At 37.2% G+C, this 18,528-nt stretch overlaps 4 protein-coding genes across 4 annotated transcripts; 2 read left to right on the forward strand and 2 right to left on the reverse strand.

Annotated features, from left to right (window-relative positions):
- The first annotated feature begins 594 nt into the window (after positions 1–594).
- hypk (huntingtin interacting protein K) lies at positions 595–1,676 on the forward strand. The gene is made up of 4 exons (XM_082161929.1): positions 595–793; positions 1,149–1,204; positions 1,316–1,367; positions 1,460–1,676. The coding sequence occupies exons 1-4, from the start codon at positions 632–634 to the stop codon at positions 1,553–1,555; spliced, it is 366 nt and encodes a 121-aa protein (XP_082018055.1). The 5' UTR covers positions 595–631; the 3' UTR covers positions 1,556–1,676.
- A 1,142-nt stretch (positions 1,677–2,818) lies between these two features.
- On the reverse strand, positions 2,819–7,790 carry mfap1 (microfibril associated protein 1). The gene is made up of 8 exons (XM_082161900.1): positions 7,580–7,790; positions 7,054–7,270; positions 6,818–6,950; positions 6,536–6,723; positions 4,994–5,263; positions 4,735–4,894; positions 4,567–4,656; positions 2,819–3,253 (listed from the first exon to the last, which is right to left on the reverse strand). The coding sequence occupies exons 1-8, from the start codon at positions 7,659–7,661 to the stop codon at positions 3,074–3,076; spliced, it is 1,320 nt and encodes a 439-aa protein (XP_082018026.1). The 5' UTR covers positions 7,662–7,790; the 3' UTR covers positions 2,819–3,073.
- Positions 7,791–8,355: 565 nt separating this feature from the next.
- Positions 8,356–9,897, reverse strand: hddc3 (HD domain containing 3). Its single transcript, XM_082161922.1, has 5 exons — positions 9,772–9,897; positions 9,543–9,662; positions 9,403–9,458; positions 8,982–9,222; positions 8,356–8,876 (listed from the first exon to the last, which is right to left on the reverse strand). Exons 2-5 carry the CDS (start codon positions 9,655–9,657, stop codon positions 8,746–8,748), a joined length of 543 nt encoding a protein of 180 aa, XP_082018048.1. The 5' UTR covers positions 9,658–9,662; positions 9,772–9,897; the 3' UTR covers positions 8,356–8,745.
- Positions 9,898–10,282: 385 nt separating this feature from the next.
- On the forward strand, positions 10,283–18,440 carry vps33b (VPS33B late endosome and lysosome associated). Its single transcript, XM_082161882.1, has 24 exons — positions 10,283–10,395; positions 10,609–10,743; positions 10,832–10,912; positions 11,058–11,119; positions 11,201–11,250; positions 11,347–11,414; positions 11,500–11,545; positions 11,627–11,721; positions 12,337–12,441; positions 12,522–12,612; positions 12,720–12,797; positions 12,914–12,987; positions 13,073–13,159; positions 13,279–13,369; positions 13,923–13,997; positions 14,111–14,175; positions 15,025–15,079; positions 15,172–15,218; positions 15,400–15,532; positions 15,655–15,728; positions 15,824–15,925; positions 16,025–16,100; positions 17,537–17,659; positions 17,838–18,440. The coding sequence occupies exons 2-24, from the start codon at positions 10,648–10,650 to the stop codon at positions 17,915–17,917; spliced, it is 1,854 nt and encodes a 617-aa protein (XP_082018008.1). The 5' UTR covers positions 10,283–10,395; positions 10,609–10,647; the 3' UTR covers positions 17,918–18,440.
- The last annotated feature ends 88 nt before the right edge of the window (positions 18,441–18,528 follow it).

The following is an 18,528-nucleotide window of genomic DNA, read 5'->3' on the forward strand; positions in this document are numbered from 1 at the left end:
CTTGAGGTTCCGCCCTCTGTGCTGGGAGCAGCAGCTCATTTGCATTTAAAGGGACAGACACAAAAACGGCTAGTTTCTGCTCACCCTCAAAAAGTGACAACTTTAACATGCTATATAAAAAATATCTGCGGGGTATTTTGAGCTACTTCACATACACACTCTGGGGACCTCAGAGATTTATTTAACATCTTGTGAAAAGGGCATTATAGGACCCCTTTAAAGAGTAAGTGCACGGAAAAAATTATGTGCATGGAAAATACTGAAATATTCCATAAAAAGGACATTTTGATTTCAAAGTGACTTTAAAAGATTGTGAGGGAAAAGTGGCCAACAAGTGTCCAGCATACTTGAGGACTTTCATATTGTTAAAAAAAATTATAATAAGAAGAAATGGTTTCGCTGTTGATTTGTGTTTTAAAGTAGATTTTTAAAAGATTTCTCCTAACTTGTTATTAAACCCATGTAGAGATTTGCAGTTTTAGAGAGTATTTCTATATTTCTACTTTGTTATTATAATGTTTTATTATAATTATTATATTACACACACGCACGCACACACCGTGTGTTACATGAATCTCAGTCCGGGTGTTTTCATAACTGTTTTGTGTTCCGGCTGCGTGTAGAAGCAAACATGGCGGCTGAGGGAGATGTGGATTTGGACCTGGAAGCTGATGAGAACTGTACGGGAAAACCAACAGAAAAGCCCCGAAAACATGATAGTGGAGCTGCTGATTTGGAAAAGGTTACCGACTATGCGGAGGAAAAAGAAATATCCAGCTCGAATTTGGAAACGGTGAGTTGAAGAAGTATCAGCAGCGAATGAAGATAACCTGGCTAGCTGAGTAACATGTGCGGCAGAAGTGGACAGTAGATTTCTGTATTAACACTCATATAACTATGGTGCATCCTCTGCAATCACACAAATTATGATACAGTTTTAATATTGTCATTTTTCAGCCGTGGACTGCTCAGCCGGCTTAGTTAGTTTGCTACCAAGTGAGCACTGAAGTGAGACCTACCCTTTGAAAAATGATCATTAAAGCATTAATGTGTTCCTTAAAAGGAGATGCTCAAAAATCTTAAGTAATATGAAGAATTAATGAGTTATGTTATGAATTTTAATGCGTATTTGACGTGCGTTCTTAAAGGCCATGTCCGTGATTGGAGACAGAAGATCCAGAGAGCAAAAGGCGAAACAGGAAAGGTGGGAAATTTTGATCCCTCATCATCTTGTTTCAGCAATAAAATAAATATTTTTGAAACAGAGGTTAATAAATGACCATCACGACAATACTCATTTCTATCACTTCCACAGAGAAAAAGAACTGGCCAAAGTAACAATAAAGAAGGAAGATGTGGAGCTCATTGTAAGTATACAGAAGTGTGTTTTTATGCGAGATTCATGAACTTGTTTACTTTAACATGGAAATGAAGAAACATGATAATGTCATCCTGACAGATGGGAGAGATGGAGATTCCCCGATCAGTGGCGGAGCGCAGTCTAAGAGAACACATGGGAAATGTGGTGGAGGCTTTGATTGCTCTGACCAACTGAGTGGATGAGACTGCTTTGAGATGTATGGACACATTGGACTGCCTTCTTCTTGCTCATGATCAACCATTTTTCACACTGTATTTAGTCTCTAATAAAGGAACCCTTTTTTAAAAGTCTTAAACAGTACAACTCACCTCTTTTCATTTCTTAGAAGCTCCAGCCTCCTTTTTGGTAATGCATTCCAGATGGACAAATGAGATCATGGTTGAGGCACACTTTTTAAAGTCAAATTTAAGGATTTTTAATACCTGAAGAAATAAAAATGAATACTGTACATTAGGGGTGTGCAATATTGACCAAAAAAATAATATTGTGATACTTTCAAAGTTTTGCTGATTATGTGTTTTTGTGCTGGTACCATGGCTGGTGTGGGCCTGGTGACTCACGAAGATATTATTCAAATTCTATGCGCTGGTCAGTTTATAGCAGTGACAGAAATTAATTTTTTTATTAAGGGGCCATATTTGCCACTTCAAATTGATTTCCAGGACATTACACAGCATTTAGAATTGCATAAATAGTGCTATGAGATTTTATTTATTTATTTAATATTTAAATATGAAATTATTTCTATTTTGAACTTTTCAATTGAAGGGTATTTTAAAAATGAAACTAAAACCGCCAGTAGGTGGCAGCAATTGAGTCTAAAATGTAACTCACAATTTTAACATTGTTCATTTAACTGTTGTATAAAATAAATATCACATTTGCAATAATTTGTGCTGGGGAAAACGGCACTCTTGCTCGTGATATTGTAATATAACTACATAACATGAAATAAATGTAAGACAAAAACTTATTTGGGGACATAATACCTATAACCGCACACTTCACGCAGTGAAAGCACGAGTGACAAATGCGATGTCAGCTCGCAGTGACTCGCACATCGTTAAAACAGCGATTACAATATCATCATAGACAATACATATCGCACACCCCCCAGCACAAAAACAATGAACTTACAATTGAACTGACATTAGCCATTTTCTTCTCCTTCTCTCCTGTTGCGCGTGCAGGAGACAGACGTAATATGCTGCCGTAAATGAGGCGAATTGTCACGTGAACAAGCAAATCCAAAGATAGAATAATACAAAATAAGATGTACGCTAATTAGATCGTTTTAATACGGTAAAACATTCAGATATGTCCGAGTCAAAGTGTCATCCAAAATGTAAGACTTCTCGTAAGTAAAAACAAGCCTTTAAGACTTTTTATGGCCTTAAATATTTCAAACCTAATTTAAGACTTAAGGAAACCTGGAGATCAGTGTCATAGTAATTTATTACCATAAAACCAAAAGTAATTTTTTTTTGTCCCATTAGAAACAAAGAAACTAAAGAGTCCGAATTCTGTACACATGAAACATCTAGATGTACACAATCTAAATGCAATAAAGATTTAATGGATTTATGAGGTTTCTCCAACACTCGCATGTAAAATAAGGGTGATGTGGGGGGTGGGGAGTTTAAAAGTGTCCTTGTTTGAGCTGAATTTGCTCTTCTAGCATAAATAACAGGATTATGTCTTCCTCTTATGCACTGTCGGCCGATCAAACACGTCCCTCACGCCCCCTGCCTTCTGTTTGAAGAACTTGCTGTTCTGAGCGCTCTCCTGAGCCCAGGCAGAATCAAATGAAGTCGTGTCCTGATCCACCAGATGTGTGTATTTAGTGCGTCCAGAACGTCCAAAGTTTTTGACCTACAAAGTACATTGAATAACCATTTATAATAGTATAAACATGGATGCTAGACTACTAAAGTTATGGGCCCAAAATGTGTCAAAGCAGATTTGCTAGAAGGTAATACTACATTTAACTGCTAACTACTAAATTGAACAGACAATATCCCACATGATTTAGTCTGCTTTAACCACCTCTTTTTTTCCCTTCTTTTTAACAATTGACCACAAACTCGCACTCCAATCTGCATCCATCCAATCAACAACCAAGGGAATGAACGGTCTTTTCCTTTACGATAATACTTTTCACTCAGATGTATGCCAGAATACATCAGAAAAGATCTGCCGCTACTTCCATTTCATTGCAACTTCAGCTCTCAAAATCTGAGATCAGTTTGGCAGTGGTACTAATTTCCAAAATCTGATTTTAAGTACCGGTATTTAACATTGCTACCTTTGGAAAACTAACCCAACACCCCAAATAAACTGATCTGAGGAATAAACTATACAGCTGTAGAATGGCATTTATTTCTAAACCAGTATTACCCCTTTTCCACCAAGGCAGAGCTGGTGCTGGTTCGGAGCCAGAGCCTAGTTTCAAATCGGTTCTTTGTTTTTCCACCGCCAAAGCACCAGCTCCGAACCAGTAAAACTGGTTCTTAAGTAGCACCAAATCATTGCAGGGTCTAGAACGGAGCCAAGAAAGAACCGCTTACGTCAGAGGCTGGGGGCGGGGTTACCGTGGCCAACAAGACTGAAGAGAAACTTGTGACCGCCATTTTTAAATAGCAGCTAGTCGAGCTAATAGCAGCTCGATTATAATATCCGTCTATGTAAGTTACGGCGAGCTGCACAAACGCGTTGGATTCGCCGTGTTTGGATGCCGATTTATTTTTGCAAACCCATGAGCATCCATAGTAACGCAACGTCTATTATTGTTGATGCCTTGTTCGAGATGCATCGGAGCAGCGTGGACCGATCAGAGCTGCGGGAGTGTTTGGAGATCATACGACTCCTTGTGCTTTTTGATCGCTTTCGCAGTGCTTTGATTTCATGTGCTGATCGTTCTGCGAGAAGCCGATGCATCTCGAACAAGTCTGGTGTGTTTGTGTTTGGCGCTGCCGGACTAGCGTTGCTGGGCAACATGATACGTATGCAGTGACGTAATATATAGCTCTGTTGTGGCTCTCTGGCCGGTGGAAACGCAAACCGGTTCTTAGTAAGCTCGTCAGTCGAACCAACTCCGAACTGGCAATAGCTCTAGCTCTGAAACAGCACCCGGTTCTTGTTGGTGGAAAAGGGGTATATGATGGATTCAAATACATGGCACTGACCTGCATGACTTTGGGTAAGATTGTTTTGTTGAAATGGTCCTCAAGAGTTGGAGCACTGAAGTCTCTCCTGAAGACATCTTGCTCTTCATCCTGCAGAAAAGATTAAATGTATATCAGACAAAACAACAAATTATGGTAATCTGGTAATGATGATTGTTTATCACTCACCATGAAGAAAGCTCCTCTGTGATAATACTTCTGCAGAAACTTGTATTTGCCCTTCGATGCTTTGTTGGTGACAACTTTTCCATTTGTGCGCAGTTCTGCTCTGCGCTCTTCCTCGGTAAGACTGTGAAACCTCTCGATTTCTGCTTTCTCTTTCTCCATTCTGTAATTTAAAGAAATGCCATGTCAAATTTTTAATGACTTACTTTCTAAAAAAATAATGTCATGTTTTGTTGTTGTTGTGAAAATGATGAGTACTCACGCTTCTCTGCATTCTCTGTCCCTCTTAATACGCTTCAGTTCTCTCACTTTCCAGGCCTCGTATTCCTCCTCTTCATTTTCTCCATCTGTGTCCAGAGCATCAAGAGCAGCCAGCGTACGTTTGTTCTCCTCAAACTCTTTCTTGGCCTCTTCCTCTACAATCTTCAGCGTGTAGCGGCGTCTCTCTTCAGCTTGTTTTTTGGCTTCGACTTCCAGTTCTTTCTGTTTCTGCTCCTCTGCTTCTCGTTCTGCGACTGTCACCCTGTCCTTCCTGAAACGTCACATTGATGAAAGAGTTTGAGAGTTTTGCTTCATATTTTGAATAAGCTTTTATTATATTTTCATTATCAAGTCAGCTGTCTAGCTTTATATTAATCTAACATTAGCGCAAGATTAAAATAACATTCACCGGCACTGTAAAGCATGTAACAGCTGCCTGTTTGCTGAATAACAGACTCAAAGCCCCAATATACTTCAAGCGCAAATCGAAGAACGAACTGATGTGACGTCATTTCGAACAAAATCAGGCAAAAACAAACTTCGTTTGGAGTTCGAAACAGGTTGTCGAAGGCTGGTAAACACCTTTGTACTACCATTGGTCCGTTGCGATTACGTAATAGGTGTGCGTGGAGGCTCCGCCTTCTTTCAAGTGAAAATCTTTTCCAGTAAATTTCTCCTCGCAAGTCCGTTGCGATCAGACATGATTTGCGAGTGCACAAACACCCGGGTGTGCTTTTCTTATACTTTATTTAAAATGCTTGCTGTTTTCTCCATTTTCTTGTGCGTTTATTTTGTTACTGAGAGGAAAGCACGCAGCACATATTTACATATTCATCTAAACGCCACTCTCAGCAAAGTGGGCGGTGTCAGATGTTCGATATCAGTATATTGCTGCTCATGTATTTCGAACTTCGTTTTACCCCTAAACGAAGAACGAAAAAGAACTTCGCCGTGAGTATATTGGGGCATTTAAAGAGGGCATATATTGTGCCCTTTTACAAAATCTTGATTTTGCTTCTGGGGTCTACTAAAATAGGTTTTTATGCTTGAATGTTCAAAAAACTATTTCTCACATTATTGCAGCACCTCTCTTCCCAGTCTGTCAGTAACGCTCTGTTTAGTTCCTGTCTCTATGAAGCCCCTCCTTCCAATAAGCACAATATGCTCTGATTGGTCAGCTGGATCAGTGTGTTGTGATTGGTCAATTGCTTTAAACATTTTGGAAAAGTCACACCTCTTACCATAGCCGTAAATTTCAACACTACTAACTAACTAACTCAACCAGGCCTCGTCCCCTTCTTTTTGCGTATGCCTTGGGAAGGAATTATTATTATGACGTGATCCTTCCCAGAAGAAAACTCAAGACTACAATCAAGGCATTTCAGGGAGTTCAGAAACAGTGCTGACTGATATAGAGAATAACTTGTTTTGAGGAAGGGAAATTGTGCTTTGCAACTTTGCAGCGCTTTTTCAAGCTCAAATGGCAACATTACACACATTGAATATGTAAAAAAGAAAAAAGCATAATAGGTCACAAACTCACTTGCGAATGAACACAGGTTTCAACCGAGGCTCAGCTTCGTCCTCGCTGTCTGTGTATTCCTCATACTCTGACTCTGATTCAGACTCCTCACCGGACTTCCCCTCCTCCTCCACCTCCATGATCTCCATTTCCTCGTTCTTCTTCTCTTGTGCACGTTGACGCATCATTGCTCTCCTCCTTTCAACTTCCTATACAGAAGAAATAACACCTCTTATTTGTAAACTCATTTAATGCAAATACAAGTCTTTGCTTTTCCTAAATATTTTTGTTCAAGTGACCCACTTCATCATCAACTTCCTCCTCTTCTTCATCTTCGCTGCTCTCCTCTCGCTCAGGGTGCCAGGTTCCTTCATCCGAGTCCTCACTGCTTTGAACAATCAGCTCTGGCTCTGCTATCTGCCTGTGTCTAGCAAGCCTGTGGAAGTCATAACAGTGCATTTCACATTAACACCAACCGGTCCCCAGTACAAGAATAATATATTTGAATAAATAGTTTTGCACAGATAGATAAGCTATACCTTTCTTCAACATCTTCGGAGACTCGATTCAAGAGACGTCGAAGACGAGGATCAGATTTTTCCTCCTCTTCAACTTCCATTTCTGCTTCAGCCTCTTTACCTTTCTTAACAAACTGGAAATCCTCCTCTTCTTCATCTGAGGACTCCATTGGGGCATAATCTGGACGCTTACCTGACACATATCGCTTCACCTTCACCTTCTCCATAGAAAGCTCACCTGAAAAGAAATAAAAACAAAACAATGATGCCATTGTCATAAGCTGTGTGTCAAGTTATTAAAAGATGACAATGTTATTTGCTTTTCGCTTCATGCTCTCTCAGACATGAGTAACATTTAGAGCATGTTCCCACAACCACCACTAACGTTAGACTCAATATACGAAAATACTCAGAATCCAACAAGATCCAAACCAGTCTAATTACAGGGGTTTTATTATGTTTGAGACGAATATTTCCATTATAATGATTTTGTACATGACATGCTAATAGTCAAAGCTAACTGTTTCTCAGTTTCTCGGAGAAATACCTTTTTCATTGCGGATGGGCACAGCTCCTGCCGTCGACTGAATCGGCGGCTGCTTGGAATTTAATGCGTTTGGTCCTGACATTTTGGACAGTTCAAGTGTGTCCCTTTACACTTGAAGAATACACGGTCGATGAAAGTCTGCGTAAAAATCCTGTTTACAGTTCTTTATCCACTAACATGGACGTCCCGGAAATAAGAACGTAACTGGCGGACGTAAAGTTCCCCCGCGGAAACACTGACCTTTTTAGTAGTTCCTACCTTCAACCCCTTTAAAATTAAACGACGCATTATTATTAATTTTCTCCTGTCCTTTTCTTTTGGTGGTGACTGATAAGTTATCAGATGTATAATAATAATCAGGTAAAAGTGATGCATTTTTAAAATATAATATACAATATATTCATATTAACATTTATTTATTCTTTATCGAACAATTACTATGGAAACCAGTTACATTTTACAGTTTTTTTTAATTCGAAAATCATACAGTAATTATACTCTCCTCTTGCTCAAATTAATATCTCCTTCAAACAGTGTTAGAAGCTTTTAGGATTGTTTAACCTCTTATTATTATTATTTTTAATTTAATTTAAAAACCACTGTAGTGGTTTATTCCAAAGGTACCATGTCTAAAAGACTCTTGTACAGTTTTATTGTAGAAACAATAACTGTAACTTTATAACAGTAACTGTCTGAAAACTTTTTTTTGGTTAAAAAAATTTTTTTTTATGTTTTATTATTCATATTGATACATTTCTGAAATAATACACAACAAATCACATTTAACAAAACTTTAATTGAATTTCATAACTGTGCATGTATTGTACACTTATTATTATTATTGTCATTATTATTAACAAAATTATCTAATTGAAAAAAATAATAATGAACAATCTTTATATTAAAGGGACAGATACCTTAAAAATTTAAATTCAGTCATCCTTTACCTACCCGGATGTTGTTCTAACTCTGTATGACTTTACTAAGCGCAGCACAAAAGGAAATGTCATTCTTCCTTACATCTCCTCTTGTATAAATACACAAGAATCTCATACAGGTTTGGAGCAACATCAGGGCAGGTAATGGTGACAGAATGATAATTTTTTGCTGAACTGTCCCTTTAGGTTAAAGAGCATTCCATGATGATCAGTTGCATCAAAAACACATCAGAACTGCACTCCTCTCTCCAAAAACAGCTGCTGCATTTTCTCCTCAAGAGCTGGATTGGTGCCACGAAGCCCTCTTGCCACCTGAGATGCCCATACAAAGTATTCTTGAACCCTTCCTGCCGTCCAACCTGTCAACACAGACACAAGTCAGCATTTTTACACTAACGGTAAAATTACATATTGTAATACTCATGCTTACGCAAATCTCCTGAGCAGCAGTTTCAATATCTCACCTGTGGGAGTGCAACGATTGAGGTCCCGTAAATTATACAACTTGTCAGCTAGTTTAACTAGTTTGGCCTGATGACTGCGATGTGGCGCATGCACCACTTGCAGGCGTTTTCTTTCCTCTTTTGGCAGCGACTTGTCGTCTGTCACCTCCTGGACAATTCTTGCCACTGTTGTTCCAAACACAGACTCCAGCTCCTCAAAAGTTGTGTCAGTGTCTTCTACTGTGTCATGGAGCAATGCTGCCTGTAGCACAAGTGTACAGTTCAATCACATCAATGCAAACTTCCATTAGCCTCTGTAATAAATCACTGCATGGCTCATGAAATAAACCTCTTGTTATTTCGCTATAGATTACAATATTTATAGATGAAGCACAAACTGTACCTTAAAAGGCACCCACAAACAAACATATATCTGACTCACTTGTAAAACTTCGATATCTGTGATTCCACCCTCATGACTTAAAATCCTTGCCACCCCTGTAATGATAAGAAGAGCAGCTTATTTTCTGGAGTGAGACGGATTATATATAATTTGAAGTTTAGTGCTGTAGTTTATAGTACCTATGGGGTGATTGATATATGGTGTGGCATCAAGATCTTTACGGCGCTGATTACGATGTTTCTCTGCAGCGAAGTTGACCGTTTCCAGCAGCACTGCAGTCGACGATGAATTCATAGTTACTTTAAAGAAGAATAAGAGAGTGCACAGTCTGATAACTGTGTCTATAAATAGATTGGCCAGAATATACAGGCAACGTATGTATTAAAACCGTAGACAATGTTACATTACATCTTTGATGTTTGTGTATTGACGGCTGGTGTGTTGTGTCCGCAAGTCTAAGATGTCCGTACTGAAACAAGCGTCGCGATATTCGATTCGTGAAAGAATTGTTCGTTTGAGTCAAATCTTTTCAATGAATCAGTTCACCGGTTTGCAATTCATTTAACATGTTATTGTACTACAGTTTTATCAACAATAATTATCTTTTTTAAAGCGTGCAAAAATATTTTTTAGCCAAGTGATGAATGTATCATAGTAAAGATGAAACATAAGTGATGCCATTACCTGAAACGGCAAAAATACGTTTAACAAAGAGTATATTGTTAAAACAAATTAAGGTTGTAACTTGTAAATAACTTTTATGATGAATTATGGCTGTAACTGGACCAGATCGAATAAAATTATAACAAACATCGTGATTTAATCGAGAAACGTAGTAAATAGCGACTAGCGAGATGTGCCATGGTTTTATTGTAAAGTTTCAGCACATGCCACACCGGAAGACCACGGGATGGAGAAAAGGAATCACTGAATTGGTTTTGCTGTTCGAAAGAATCGATTTGCGGAAATGAATCGGACTTTCACTAAGCGAGCGTCAGATAGCAAAACCACTTCCGGAAAAAGGTGGACGAGGTATTATACGAATTCACTGCCTTTTGTGTACATGCTAATTAAACGAATTCGGATGACTACAAAAATGCTACTTTTGTGGCTAACTTGGGATGTGGGGTTGGGCGTTCCGATCTGTTTATAAACTGTGGAAATAAATGGCAGAGCTGCTGGATGAAAATCAGCTTCAAAATTCAGATCTAAGTGGCATTTATGTTCTCCTGAAATGTTTGACAGGTTTATCCAGCTCCGGATAGTGTGGTAGGATCTCTCCATATGGCACAGACAGAGAGGAGAGATGCTCCTGAGCTGCCTGATTTCTCTCTGCTCAAAAGACTAGCCAGAGACCAGCTCATCTTCCTGCTTGAACAGGTGACATGGCCACCAGTGCCACCACCCACCGTTTCTTTAAATGCAAAGAAGTACTTTTCATTCAATAATTCTGTTGTATGTTTCACAGTTGCCAGGGAAGAAGGATTTATTTATTGATGCAGATTTAATGAGCCCTCTTGATCGAATAGCAAATGTCACAATATTGAAGGTATGAGAACATGTATGACATTTTAGGTGAAAGATTTGGCACTCTGTCTTTCTAAATGACTATGATCTTGAAATATTATTGATATATAAATATGTAGTAGCACCCTTATAATTTCATGAAGTCTATGCTTGATTTTGCCTTTTAGCAACATGAAGTCGACAAATTGTACAAAGTTGAGCTCAAGCCAATTGTCAGCAGCTCAGACCAGTAAGTAAACTTTAGTTCTTAACAAGTTAAAACAAGTTTTGGTTATATACGTGCCTTATACATATTCAATAATTTTCACAGGCTGTGCTTCCTGATACGTCCTCGAATACAAACTGTGAAGTGGATTTCAGGTTGGCACTGTTTGCTGTTACATAGTGATAAATAATCTATTTGAAAAAAAGCAGGAGGAAGTATAGTTTAATAGTTTCTCTTAACTGTGTTTACAGAGTTAGTCAATTCAGATAAGGCGGCTGGAAGATTCAGAAGATATAAGATCATATTTACTCCACAAAAGGTAACTAGTGATCTGAGAATTATGTTAAATTTAGCAAATACTTTATTTTGTTGTCCGATTCTAATGTTATCGTGAAACTTTACAGTTTTATGCATGTGAGACGGTTTTGGAGGAGCAGGGAGTCTATGGAGGTGGGTTAAGTGTGCTTAATTTTTCTAGCTTTGTTAACACATCTCCTAATACAGACATTAACTATGATGCTCTTTTAATAGACGTTACAACCGATGAGTGGAATTTCTACATTCTTCCTCTGGATGATGATATCCTGAGTTTAGAGCTGCCTGAATTCTTCAGAGATAACTTTCTGGTAATGCTGTTCTGGATGCTAAGTACATATCTTTAGAGCTAAGAAAAGCTTTTGTTTTGTAATGTTTGATTAGTTTTAGTGAGATGTTTACCTCTTGAGATTTCTAGCATGTATGACAAGTATTCTTGATATTATTCTTGAAGGAATATTATTGATTTACGACACCAGAATTCGAAAGTTTGGTGTCAGAAAGATTTTTTAAAAATGTTTTATTTGCATTTATTTGATGAACAAAGGCAAAAAACAGTAATATTTTGAAATATTAATTTAAAATAAATATTTTCCTGCGATGGCAATGCCATGGTCTTCAGTGTCACATGATCCTTCAGAAATCATTCTAATATGCTGATCTGCTGCTCAAGAAACATTTCATATTAGTATCAGTGCTGTGCTGATTATTTAATGAATAGAAAATAAAAATATATTAATATTTATTTGAAATCAGCATCATATTTTGTAACATTATAAGTGTCTTCACTGTCACTTCTAATTAATTTATTGTGCCCTTGCTGAATACAAGTATTAATTTCTTTAAAAATAATAATAATTAACCAAACTTTTGACCAGTAGTGTAATTTCTGAGAAGTGATAACTGATGTTTATGTGATTTGTCAGGAGGGAGACCAGCGCTGGGTGACCACTGGAGGAAGTGCTCTAAACCTTTTACAGTCTGTCTATGGTTCCTTCTCAAAGATTTATGGGATTGGTAGATGTGCCAAGGTGAGGATTTGTGGCAAAACCCTTAACCTCAAGAGATTTTGGTGGATGAAAATCAAGGTAGTATGTCTCTTGTTATGTAGATGGTGTATGAATCCTGGAGGGAGCTAATGGAGGAGGGGGAACAGAGAACAAGGCAACCTGAATTCGCAAAAGTCTTTCTTATTGACAGAGGTCAGTTATTTAAAATGAAAATAAATTTACCTTTTGATGTATTCTTACAGATTTTTAAAACTTGAAAATAAAGCTTATATCCTGGTCACTTGATTTTACTGTTTTAGATGTGGATTTTGTTACTCCTCTCTGCTCTCAAGTTGTTTATGAGGGATTAGTAGATGACATTTTCAGAATAAAATGTGGTAAGTAACCATTGTTTTTATTACCGAGCCTTTGTGTCTTAATAAGAAATTGTTCAAAACACGTTTAATGAAAACATCAGTTAGTTCTGACATCTTCAAGTTTATTTTGTTACTAGGTAGTGTGGAGTTTGGGCCTGATGTCACTTCCTCTGACAAGAGTATAAAAGTGATGCTTAACTCTCAAGATAAAGTAAGAGTGATATAGACTTTATTCAATTGAAAGTGGTTAGAAACGGCTATTTTAAAAAATGACCCTGCTTGTTTTAATTCATCAGGTGTTCAATGAAATAAGGAACGAGCATTTCTCTAATGTGTTTGGCTTTTTAAGTCAGAAGGCCAAAAATCTTCAAACAGCATATGATGTAAGTGTCTACTGCAGATGGCATGTGTTTCAAAGCGCATTAGTGTAAAGACAACAGGATACATTTTAGCATATTCTGAGTGTGACGATTGTCAAAAAATGTGTGTGAATTGGTAACAGAAACGGCGTGGGATGGACATCCAGCAGATGAAGGCGTTTGTTGCAGATGAACTGAAAGGCCTGAAACAGGAACATCGTCTTCTCAGTCTTCGTAAGTTTTGTATGCACTACTGCTCAAAAGTTTTGGGGTCAATGAGATTTTTTAGAAAATAATAATTAATACTTATTTCAGCAAGGATGCATTAAATTGATTGAAAGTAGCAGTAAAGTTACAAAAGATTTCTATTTCAAATGCTGTTCTTTTGAACTGTCTATTCATTAGAGAATCCTGAAAACAATTACACAGTTTTCCACAAAAATATATATTATATGTATTAAACAGCATGACTGTTTTCAACATTGATAATAATAAGAAATGTGTCTTTGAGCAGCAAATCAACATATTAGAATGATGACACTGAAGACTGGAGTAATGATGCTGAACATTCAGCGTTGCTTTCACAGGAATAAATTCTAATAAAATAGAAACAGTTATTTTAAATTGAAATATTATTTCACAATATTACTGGTTTTACTGCATTTAATCAAAGTTAAATATTTCCTCTGGCCTCATTAATAGAGCAAATCTTGTTAGTTAGTAGCATTGCTTGAAAACAGTTTCTTAGTAATAAATAAAAGAAAATGCTTTCATGTTCTTCCACTAGATATTGGTGCTAGTGAATCGATGATGAAGAAGAAAACAAAGCAAGACTTCCAGGAATTGCTGAAGACAGAACATTGTAAGTTGTCCTGATAAATATGAGCTCATGATATACAATTTCTACTTACAAATCTACACCATGACACTGTAAACTCACCCATTTCTATATTTCCGCCCTTTATAAAAATCCAGCTTTACTTGAAGGTTTTGAGATCCGTGAATGCATCACCTGCATTGAAGAACATATCAACAGACAGGTATGAAAAATAAAGATTTCTTTTTATAAGACACTGGCAGGGCTTGACATTAACACCCGGCAACCCTCCAAATGTGGATGGATATTGTCGTTCAATGCAGTCACTTCTACTAGCCACTTTGGCGGGTTGAATTTTATATATAATATATACATTTTTCAATTGTAGTCTTTTAAAACGGCATGTGCAATGACGTAGTGTTGACAAAAATATAGATTTTTCAATAAATATCGATACTGAAATATCTGAAATGCTTCCAATACTCATTTTCTGCCGAATAGATACACGAAACCAGCTGTGCTTTCTCGCTCTCTCATCTCTCCGACAGCGAGTCACACACAAACCAGTCTCCCCTCATTCACTTGATTAATTTGCTCCGGATGAATGTTGTTGCTGTCACAGGGCTTGAATTACGGTGGGCGATTGCACGTATTGTGTTTTCACAATGTAATTTGTTCTCACACCCAAAGTGTGCGCACATAAAGCTGCTTATTGCACTTAAACAGTCAAATACACACAACATAATGTCAAAATGCTTGACGAGTATTCACGTATGTTTTAAGTGAACGTTAACAGTTGAGAAAGAAAACGCTTGTGTAACAGTATAATGGATCCGTGTGTCAGGTCTTAAAGTGACAGCAGCCTAATAAACCTGCTGCCACATTATGAGATAATATTAAAAATATCTATATTGCAGCTTTTCCCCATGGTATTGATGTCAAAATTGTGGCCAACTTTGCAAAACCACTAGCAACAGTGGCTGTTGAGCAAAAAAGTTAATGTCAAGCCCTGGTATAACACTACAATAATATTGATGCTTGATTTAAAGAATGAGTAAACTCTGTCCATCAGGTGTCAATGATTGAAAGCCTTAGACTCCTTTGTCTGTTGTCCATCACAGAAAATGGTGAGACTGATTTACTCTTGTATGCAAGATTTATGGCTCAAGTTGTTTATTCCAACAATTTATTTTAAATATTGCATTTAATTGTCCAACAGGCCTTCTGTCCAAAGACTACCGATCTCTTAAAGCTCAGTACCTTCAGGTATGTTATGATTTGAAATTGTACATTTGTGAACTTTTCATTTACATAACCCTTTATAAAGCCATATTTTTACTTAATAAGAATGTCTCTAAAGTAAGTGTTTAAGTGAATCATGAAATTACTGAAGATGTTTTTGAGATTTTGTTTTATTTGTTGGTACTATATGTTGTCTCTTGTTCAGAGTTATGGTATAGAGCACCTGCTGACGTTTGCAAACCTGAAGCAGTTGGGTCTACTGGAAGAACAGCAGGCTGGAGAAACACTGACAGTCATGGAGAGTAAAGTAGGGAAACTTGTCAATGACAAGACTGCAGGTGAGAATCTTGACAAGTGCAGTCTCACTCTCTCTATCTCCCTCGCTCTCATATTTATTACACTGACTATAATGTGCACATATTGTACATGCACTGGATAGTTACTTATGTTTTCTGTCCAGGGAAGCTGACAGATGCTTTCTCCTCACTGGCTAAGAAAAGCAATTTTCGAGCTCTGAGTAAAAAACTGACTCTGGTTAGCAAATATATCTATATATATATATATAATATATCAAAGAACACAAAAAAGCATGTATAAAATGATCATAATCATCTGATCTGCGTGTACAGGTACCAAAGTCTGGGGAGGAATATGATCTTCGCGTTCCACGAGACATGGCATATATTTTTAGTGGTGCTTATATTCCTCTGAGCTGCAAACTTATCGAACAGGTTAGCTTTCCAAAAAGGCTTTGACTGGTTAGCCATTATTTTTTTCTCTCTCTTGCTGAACAACTCACAGTGTTTGCTTCTGGACTGTGCTCCTCACAGGTGTTGGAGAGAGATGGTTGGACTGGTCTAGAGGAGGTCTCCCGTATGCTAAATGGACAGGAATTTGCTGTAACAGGTTTGAACAAAGTATTTGTATAAAGCTTTCAGAGTCAAAGGCCCACCTATTTTGGCTGATATGTATATCTAGTGTAAGCTTGCGCTCGATCGGCCCAAAACCGGCATCCGACCAGCGCGGAAGGTCTTTACGTGTTACTGTCCTTTTCTCGAGGCAAAGTATATTTTGATTAAATGCAATACATTTGAATATGTATTTTCTCGTTATTTCATCTGACTCCATAAATGAAAAGGTTTCTGTGGATCATTAATTATGAGCGAATGTTTGACTATTCCTTTTAACTCTTTAATGAAAATAATGTCAAAGTCAGTTAGAATAATCAAATGTAACAATTTATTATGTCAAGTAAATGTATCATGCCAATTTCATTATCAATTCAAAGATAATCGATACAAAACATCAAATGCTCTGAAATAAAGAGAAAAGATGCAACCCAACATTAAGAAATACATGAGGCTGAGAGGTCTCACTCTCAGCCTCACGGGCCAATCTGAGGTGCAGAAAAGGCCCCGAACCCTTTGCTACATTTCATTATATAGTCAGGACCTTTTTCACTTGGAAACATTTACTAACAAAAGAAATTTGCATTCAGAGGTTACACCTTTTGGGTTGGTGTGGCCATTTGCCAGGAGATCACCTTCCATTGTATGTCAGTTATCTTTAAACTCTTAAAAACCTTATTACCTTGTGTTTTACTTATTTGGATAAGAGACACTTGTACCAGTCACACTGTGACATTTTAAATGATTCCAAACATGAAAAATACTCTGTGATAATCATTCACATTAAACTATTTTCTTGGGTGAGTTCATATTATCTGAGCATGAGAGAGAGGGGGTGATAGAAGGGGGAAAGAGATGTAGATTAGGATGACTCGGGAGGTGAGATGTTTCGTCTCGATAGTGCACGAGGGCTAGTTCCTTTTGTCCTCTCAGGGTTTGGTCGCTCTTCAACCAGACTGTCCGGCATCTCCTAATTTCTCAGTTCTTACACTAGTAAAATATGTCAGTTTAATGTTTATCTTTATTTATTTTTGAATATTTTAATTAAGATTATTTTAATATAACTCAATATAAATAATCCTAAGACTTATTGGGGTCACCCTGGAAGGTGTCTTATAAAATGATTTGGTAACACTTTATTTTACAGTGTCCTTGTTACATATGTTACATGTACTTACCATAGTAATAACAGTTAATTATGCATAATTACATGCAACTAACCCTCAACCAAATCCTACCCTAACCCTATAGTAAGTACATGTTGTTAATTATTATTACTCAGTACTTAAATGTATAATTACATTGTAACAATGACACCTTAAAATAAAGTGTAACCATGATTTAATTAGAAGTCATTTATTTATTCTTAGAAATTGACTTTTTTGCTCCTATCAAGCCTGCCGTTTACCCCTCTTTTCCCCGTTTTTGTTTCAGGTGGCAGTAGTAGTTCGGAAGCCAGGACCAAAACTGATGCTCAAAGGATCGTTCTAGTGATGTTCCTTGGTGGCTGCACCTTCTCTGAGATCTCTGCACTCCGGTTCCTTGGCAAGGAAAGAGGTGAAATATTCCAGAATGTGTTTTTTGTGTTTTTATAGTTACTTATTTATTAGTAAATAATATTATATATAAGGTAATATATTAGTATGCCTATAATTTATTAGTATTATTAATATATTATATATAGATAAATAGACAAATTGAATATTTGATTAACATAAAATTGTTTATTTGAAAGGTTGCAGATTCATAGTGCTCACTACAGCCATCACGAACAGTGCGCGACTTCTGGAAGCATTGCTGGATAACCACCCTTGAGTCTGTGACAACATTCCACAAGAGGACACTTTATGACTGATCCTAGGACAGCAAAAAGGACAAAATGTGTACTAATCATCCTGGTCATTTATATCTCCCCAAAACAAATGGATTGTTTGAGGGGATGTCAATAAAATGTGTTCAGGTATAGTTCACCCAAAAAGGAAAACTGTCCCTTTTTTGCAGAACATCATAGAAGATATTTTGAACATTGTTCATCACCTAAATGCTTTGGTTACCATTGACTTTTATTCTATGGACAAAAAAAACAGTGAGACATTTCTCAAAATTATTTTGTGTTTCACAGAAAAAAAGGTGAATAAATGATGACAGAATTGTCATTTTGAGTGAACTATCCCTTTAATTGTCTAGGCAGGTCTCTGAATCTATGAATGGAGAAGTGGCAAACATAGGATACTAAACTGCACTTTTTAAAGTTTTTAAAAACTTTGTTCAGAGTGTGGCAAGAACTGTAATAACTGATTTAAGACGGAACAATAAACGGTTACTGGTGTCAGGTGAATCTTTTATCTCCAGTTAACTATTATTGAGCGTGGTGAACGTGATTTCACCAAGTACCACATGTTCCTGGATCAAAATCTTTGTTGATC

This window comes from Leuciscus leuciscus, assembly GCF_965113295.1.
Source record: "Leuciscus leuciscus genome assembly, chromosome: 2".
In the NCBI taxonomy this organism is placed as follows: domain Eukaryota; kingdom Metazoa; phylum Chordata; class Actinopteri; order Cypriniformes; family Leuciscidae; genus Leuciscus; species Leuciscus leuciscus.

Excerpts from the sequence above, each read along its gene's own strand:
- hypk (XM_082161929.1), top strand. The coding sequence starts at position 632 with ATGGCGGCTGAGGGAGATGTGGATTTGGACCTGGAAGCTGATGAGAAC. Across the intron at positions 794-1,148 it reads CCAGCTCGAATTTGGAAACG|GCCATGTCCGTGATTGGAGA; the intron begins GTGAGTTGAAGA and ends GCGTTCTTAAAG. Across the intron at positions 1,205-1,315 it reads CAAAAGGCGAAACAGGAAAG|AGAAAAAGAACTGGCCAAAG; the intron begins GTGGGAAATTTT and ends TCACTTCCACAG.
- mfap1 (XM_082161900.1), bottom strand. The coding sequence starts at position 7,661 with ATGTCAGGACCAAACGCATTAAATTCCAAGCAGCCGCCGATTCAGTCG. Across the intron at positions 6,951-7,053 it reads TCCGAAGATGTTGAAGAAAG|GCTTGCTAGACACAGGCAGA; the intron begins GTATAGCTTATC and ends TGACTTCCACAG. Across the intron at positions 4,657-4,734 it reads ACAGAGGAGCTTTCTTCATG|GATGAAGAGCAAGATGTCTT; the intron begins GTGAGTGATAAA and ends TCTTTTCTGCAG.
- hddc3 (XM_082161922.1), bottom strand. The coding sequence starts at position 9,657 with ATGAATTCATCGTCGACTGCAGTGCTGCTGGAAACGGTCAACTTCGCT. Across the intron at positions 9,459-9,542 it reads ATATATCAATCACCCCATAG|GGGTGGCAAGGATTTTAAGT; the intron begins GTACTATAAACT and ends TTATCATTACAG. Across the intron at positions 9,223-9,402 it reads CAGATATCGAAGTTTTACAA|GCAGCATTGCTCCATGACAC; the intron begins GTGAGTCAGATA and ends CTTGTGCTACAG.
- vps33b (XM_082161882.1), top strand. The coding sequence starts at position 10,648 with ATGGCACAGACAGAGAGGAGAGATGCTCCTGAGCTGCCTGATTTCTCT. Across the intron at positions 12,613-12,719 it reads AGTCTTTCTTATTGACAGAG|ATGTGGATTTTGTTACTCCT; the intron begins GTCAGTTATTTA and ends TTACTGTTTTAG. Across the intron at positions 15,729-15,823 it reads TGAGTAAAAAACTGACTCTG|GTACCAAAGTCTGGGGAGGA; the intron begins GTTAGCAAATAT and ends CTGCGTGTACAG.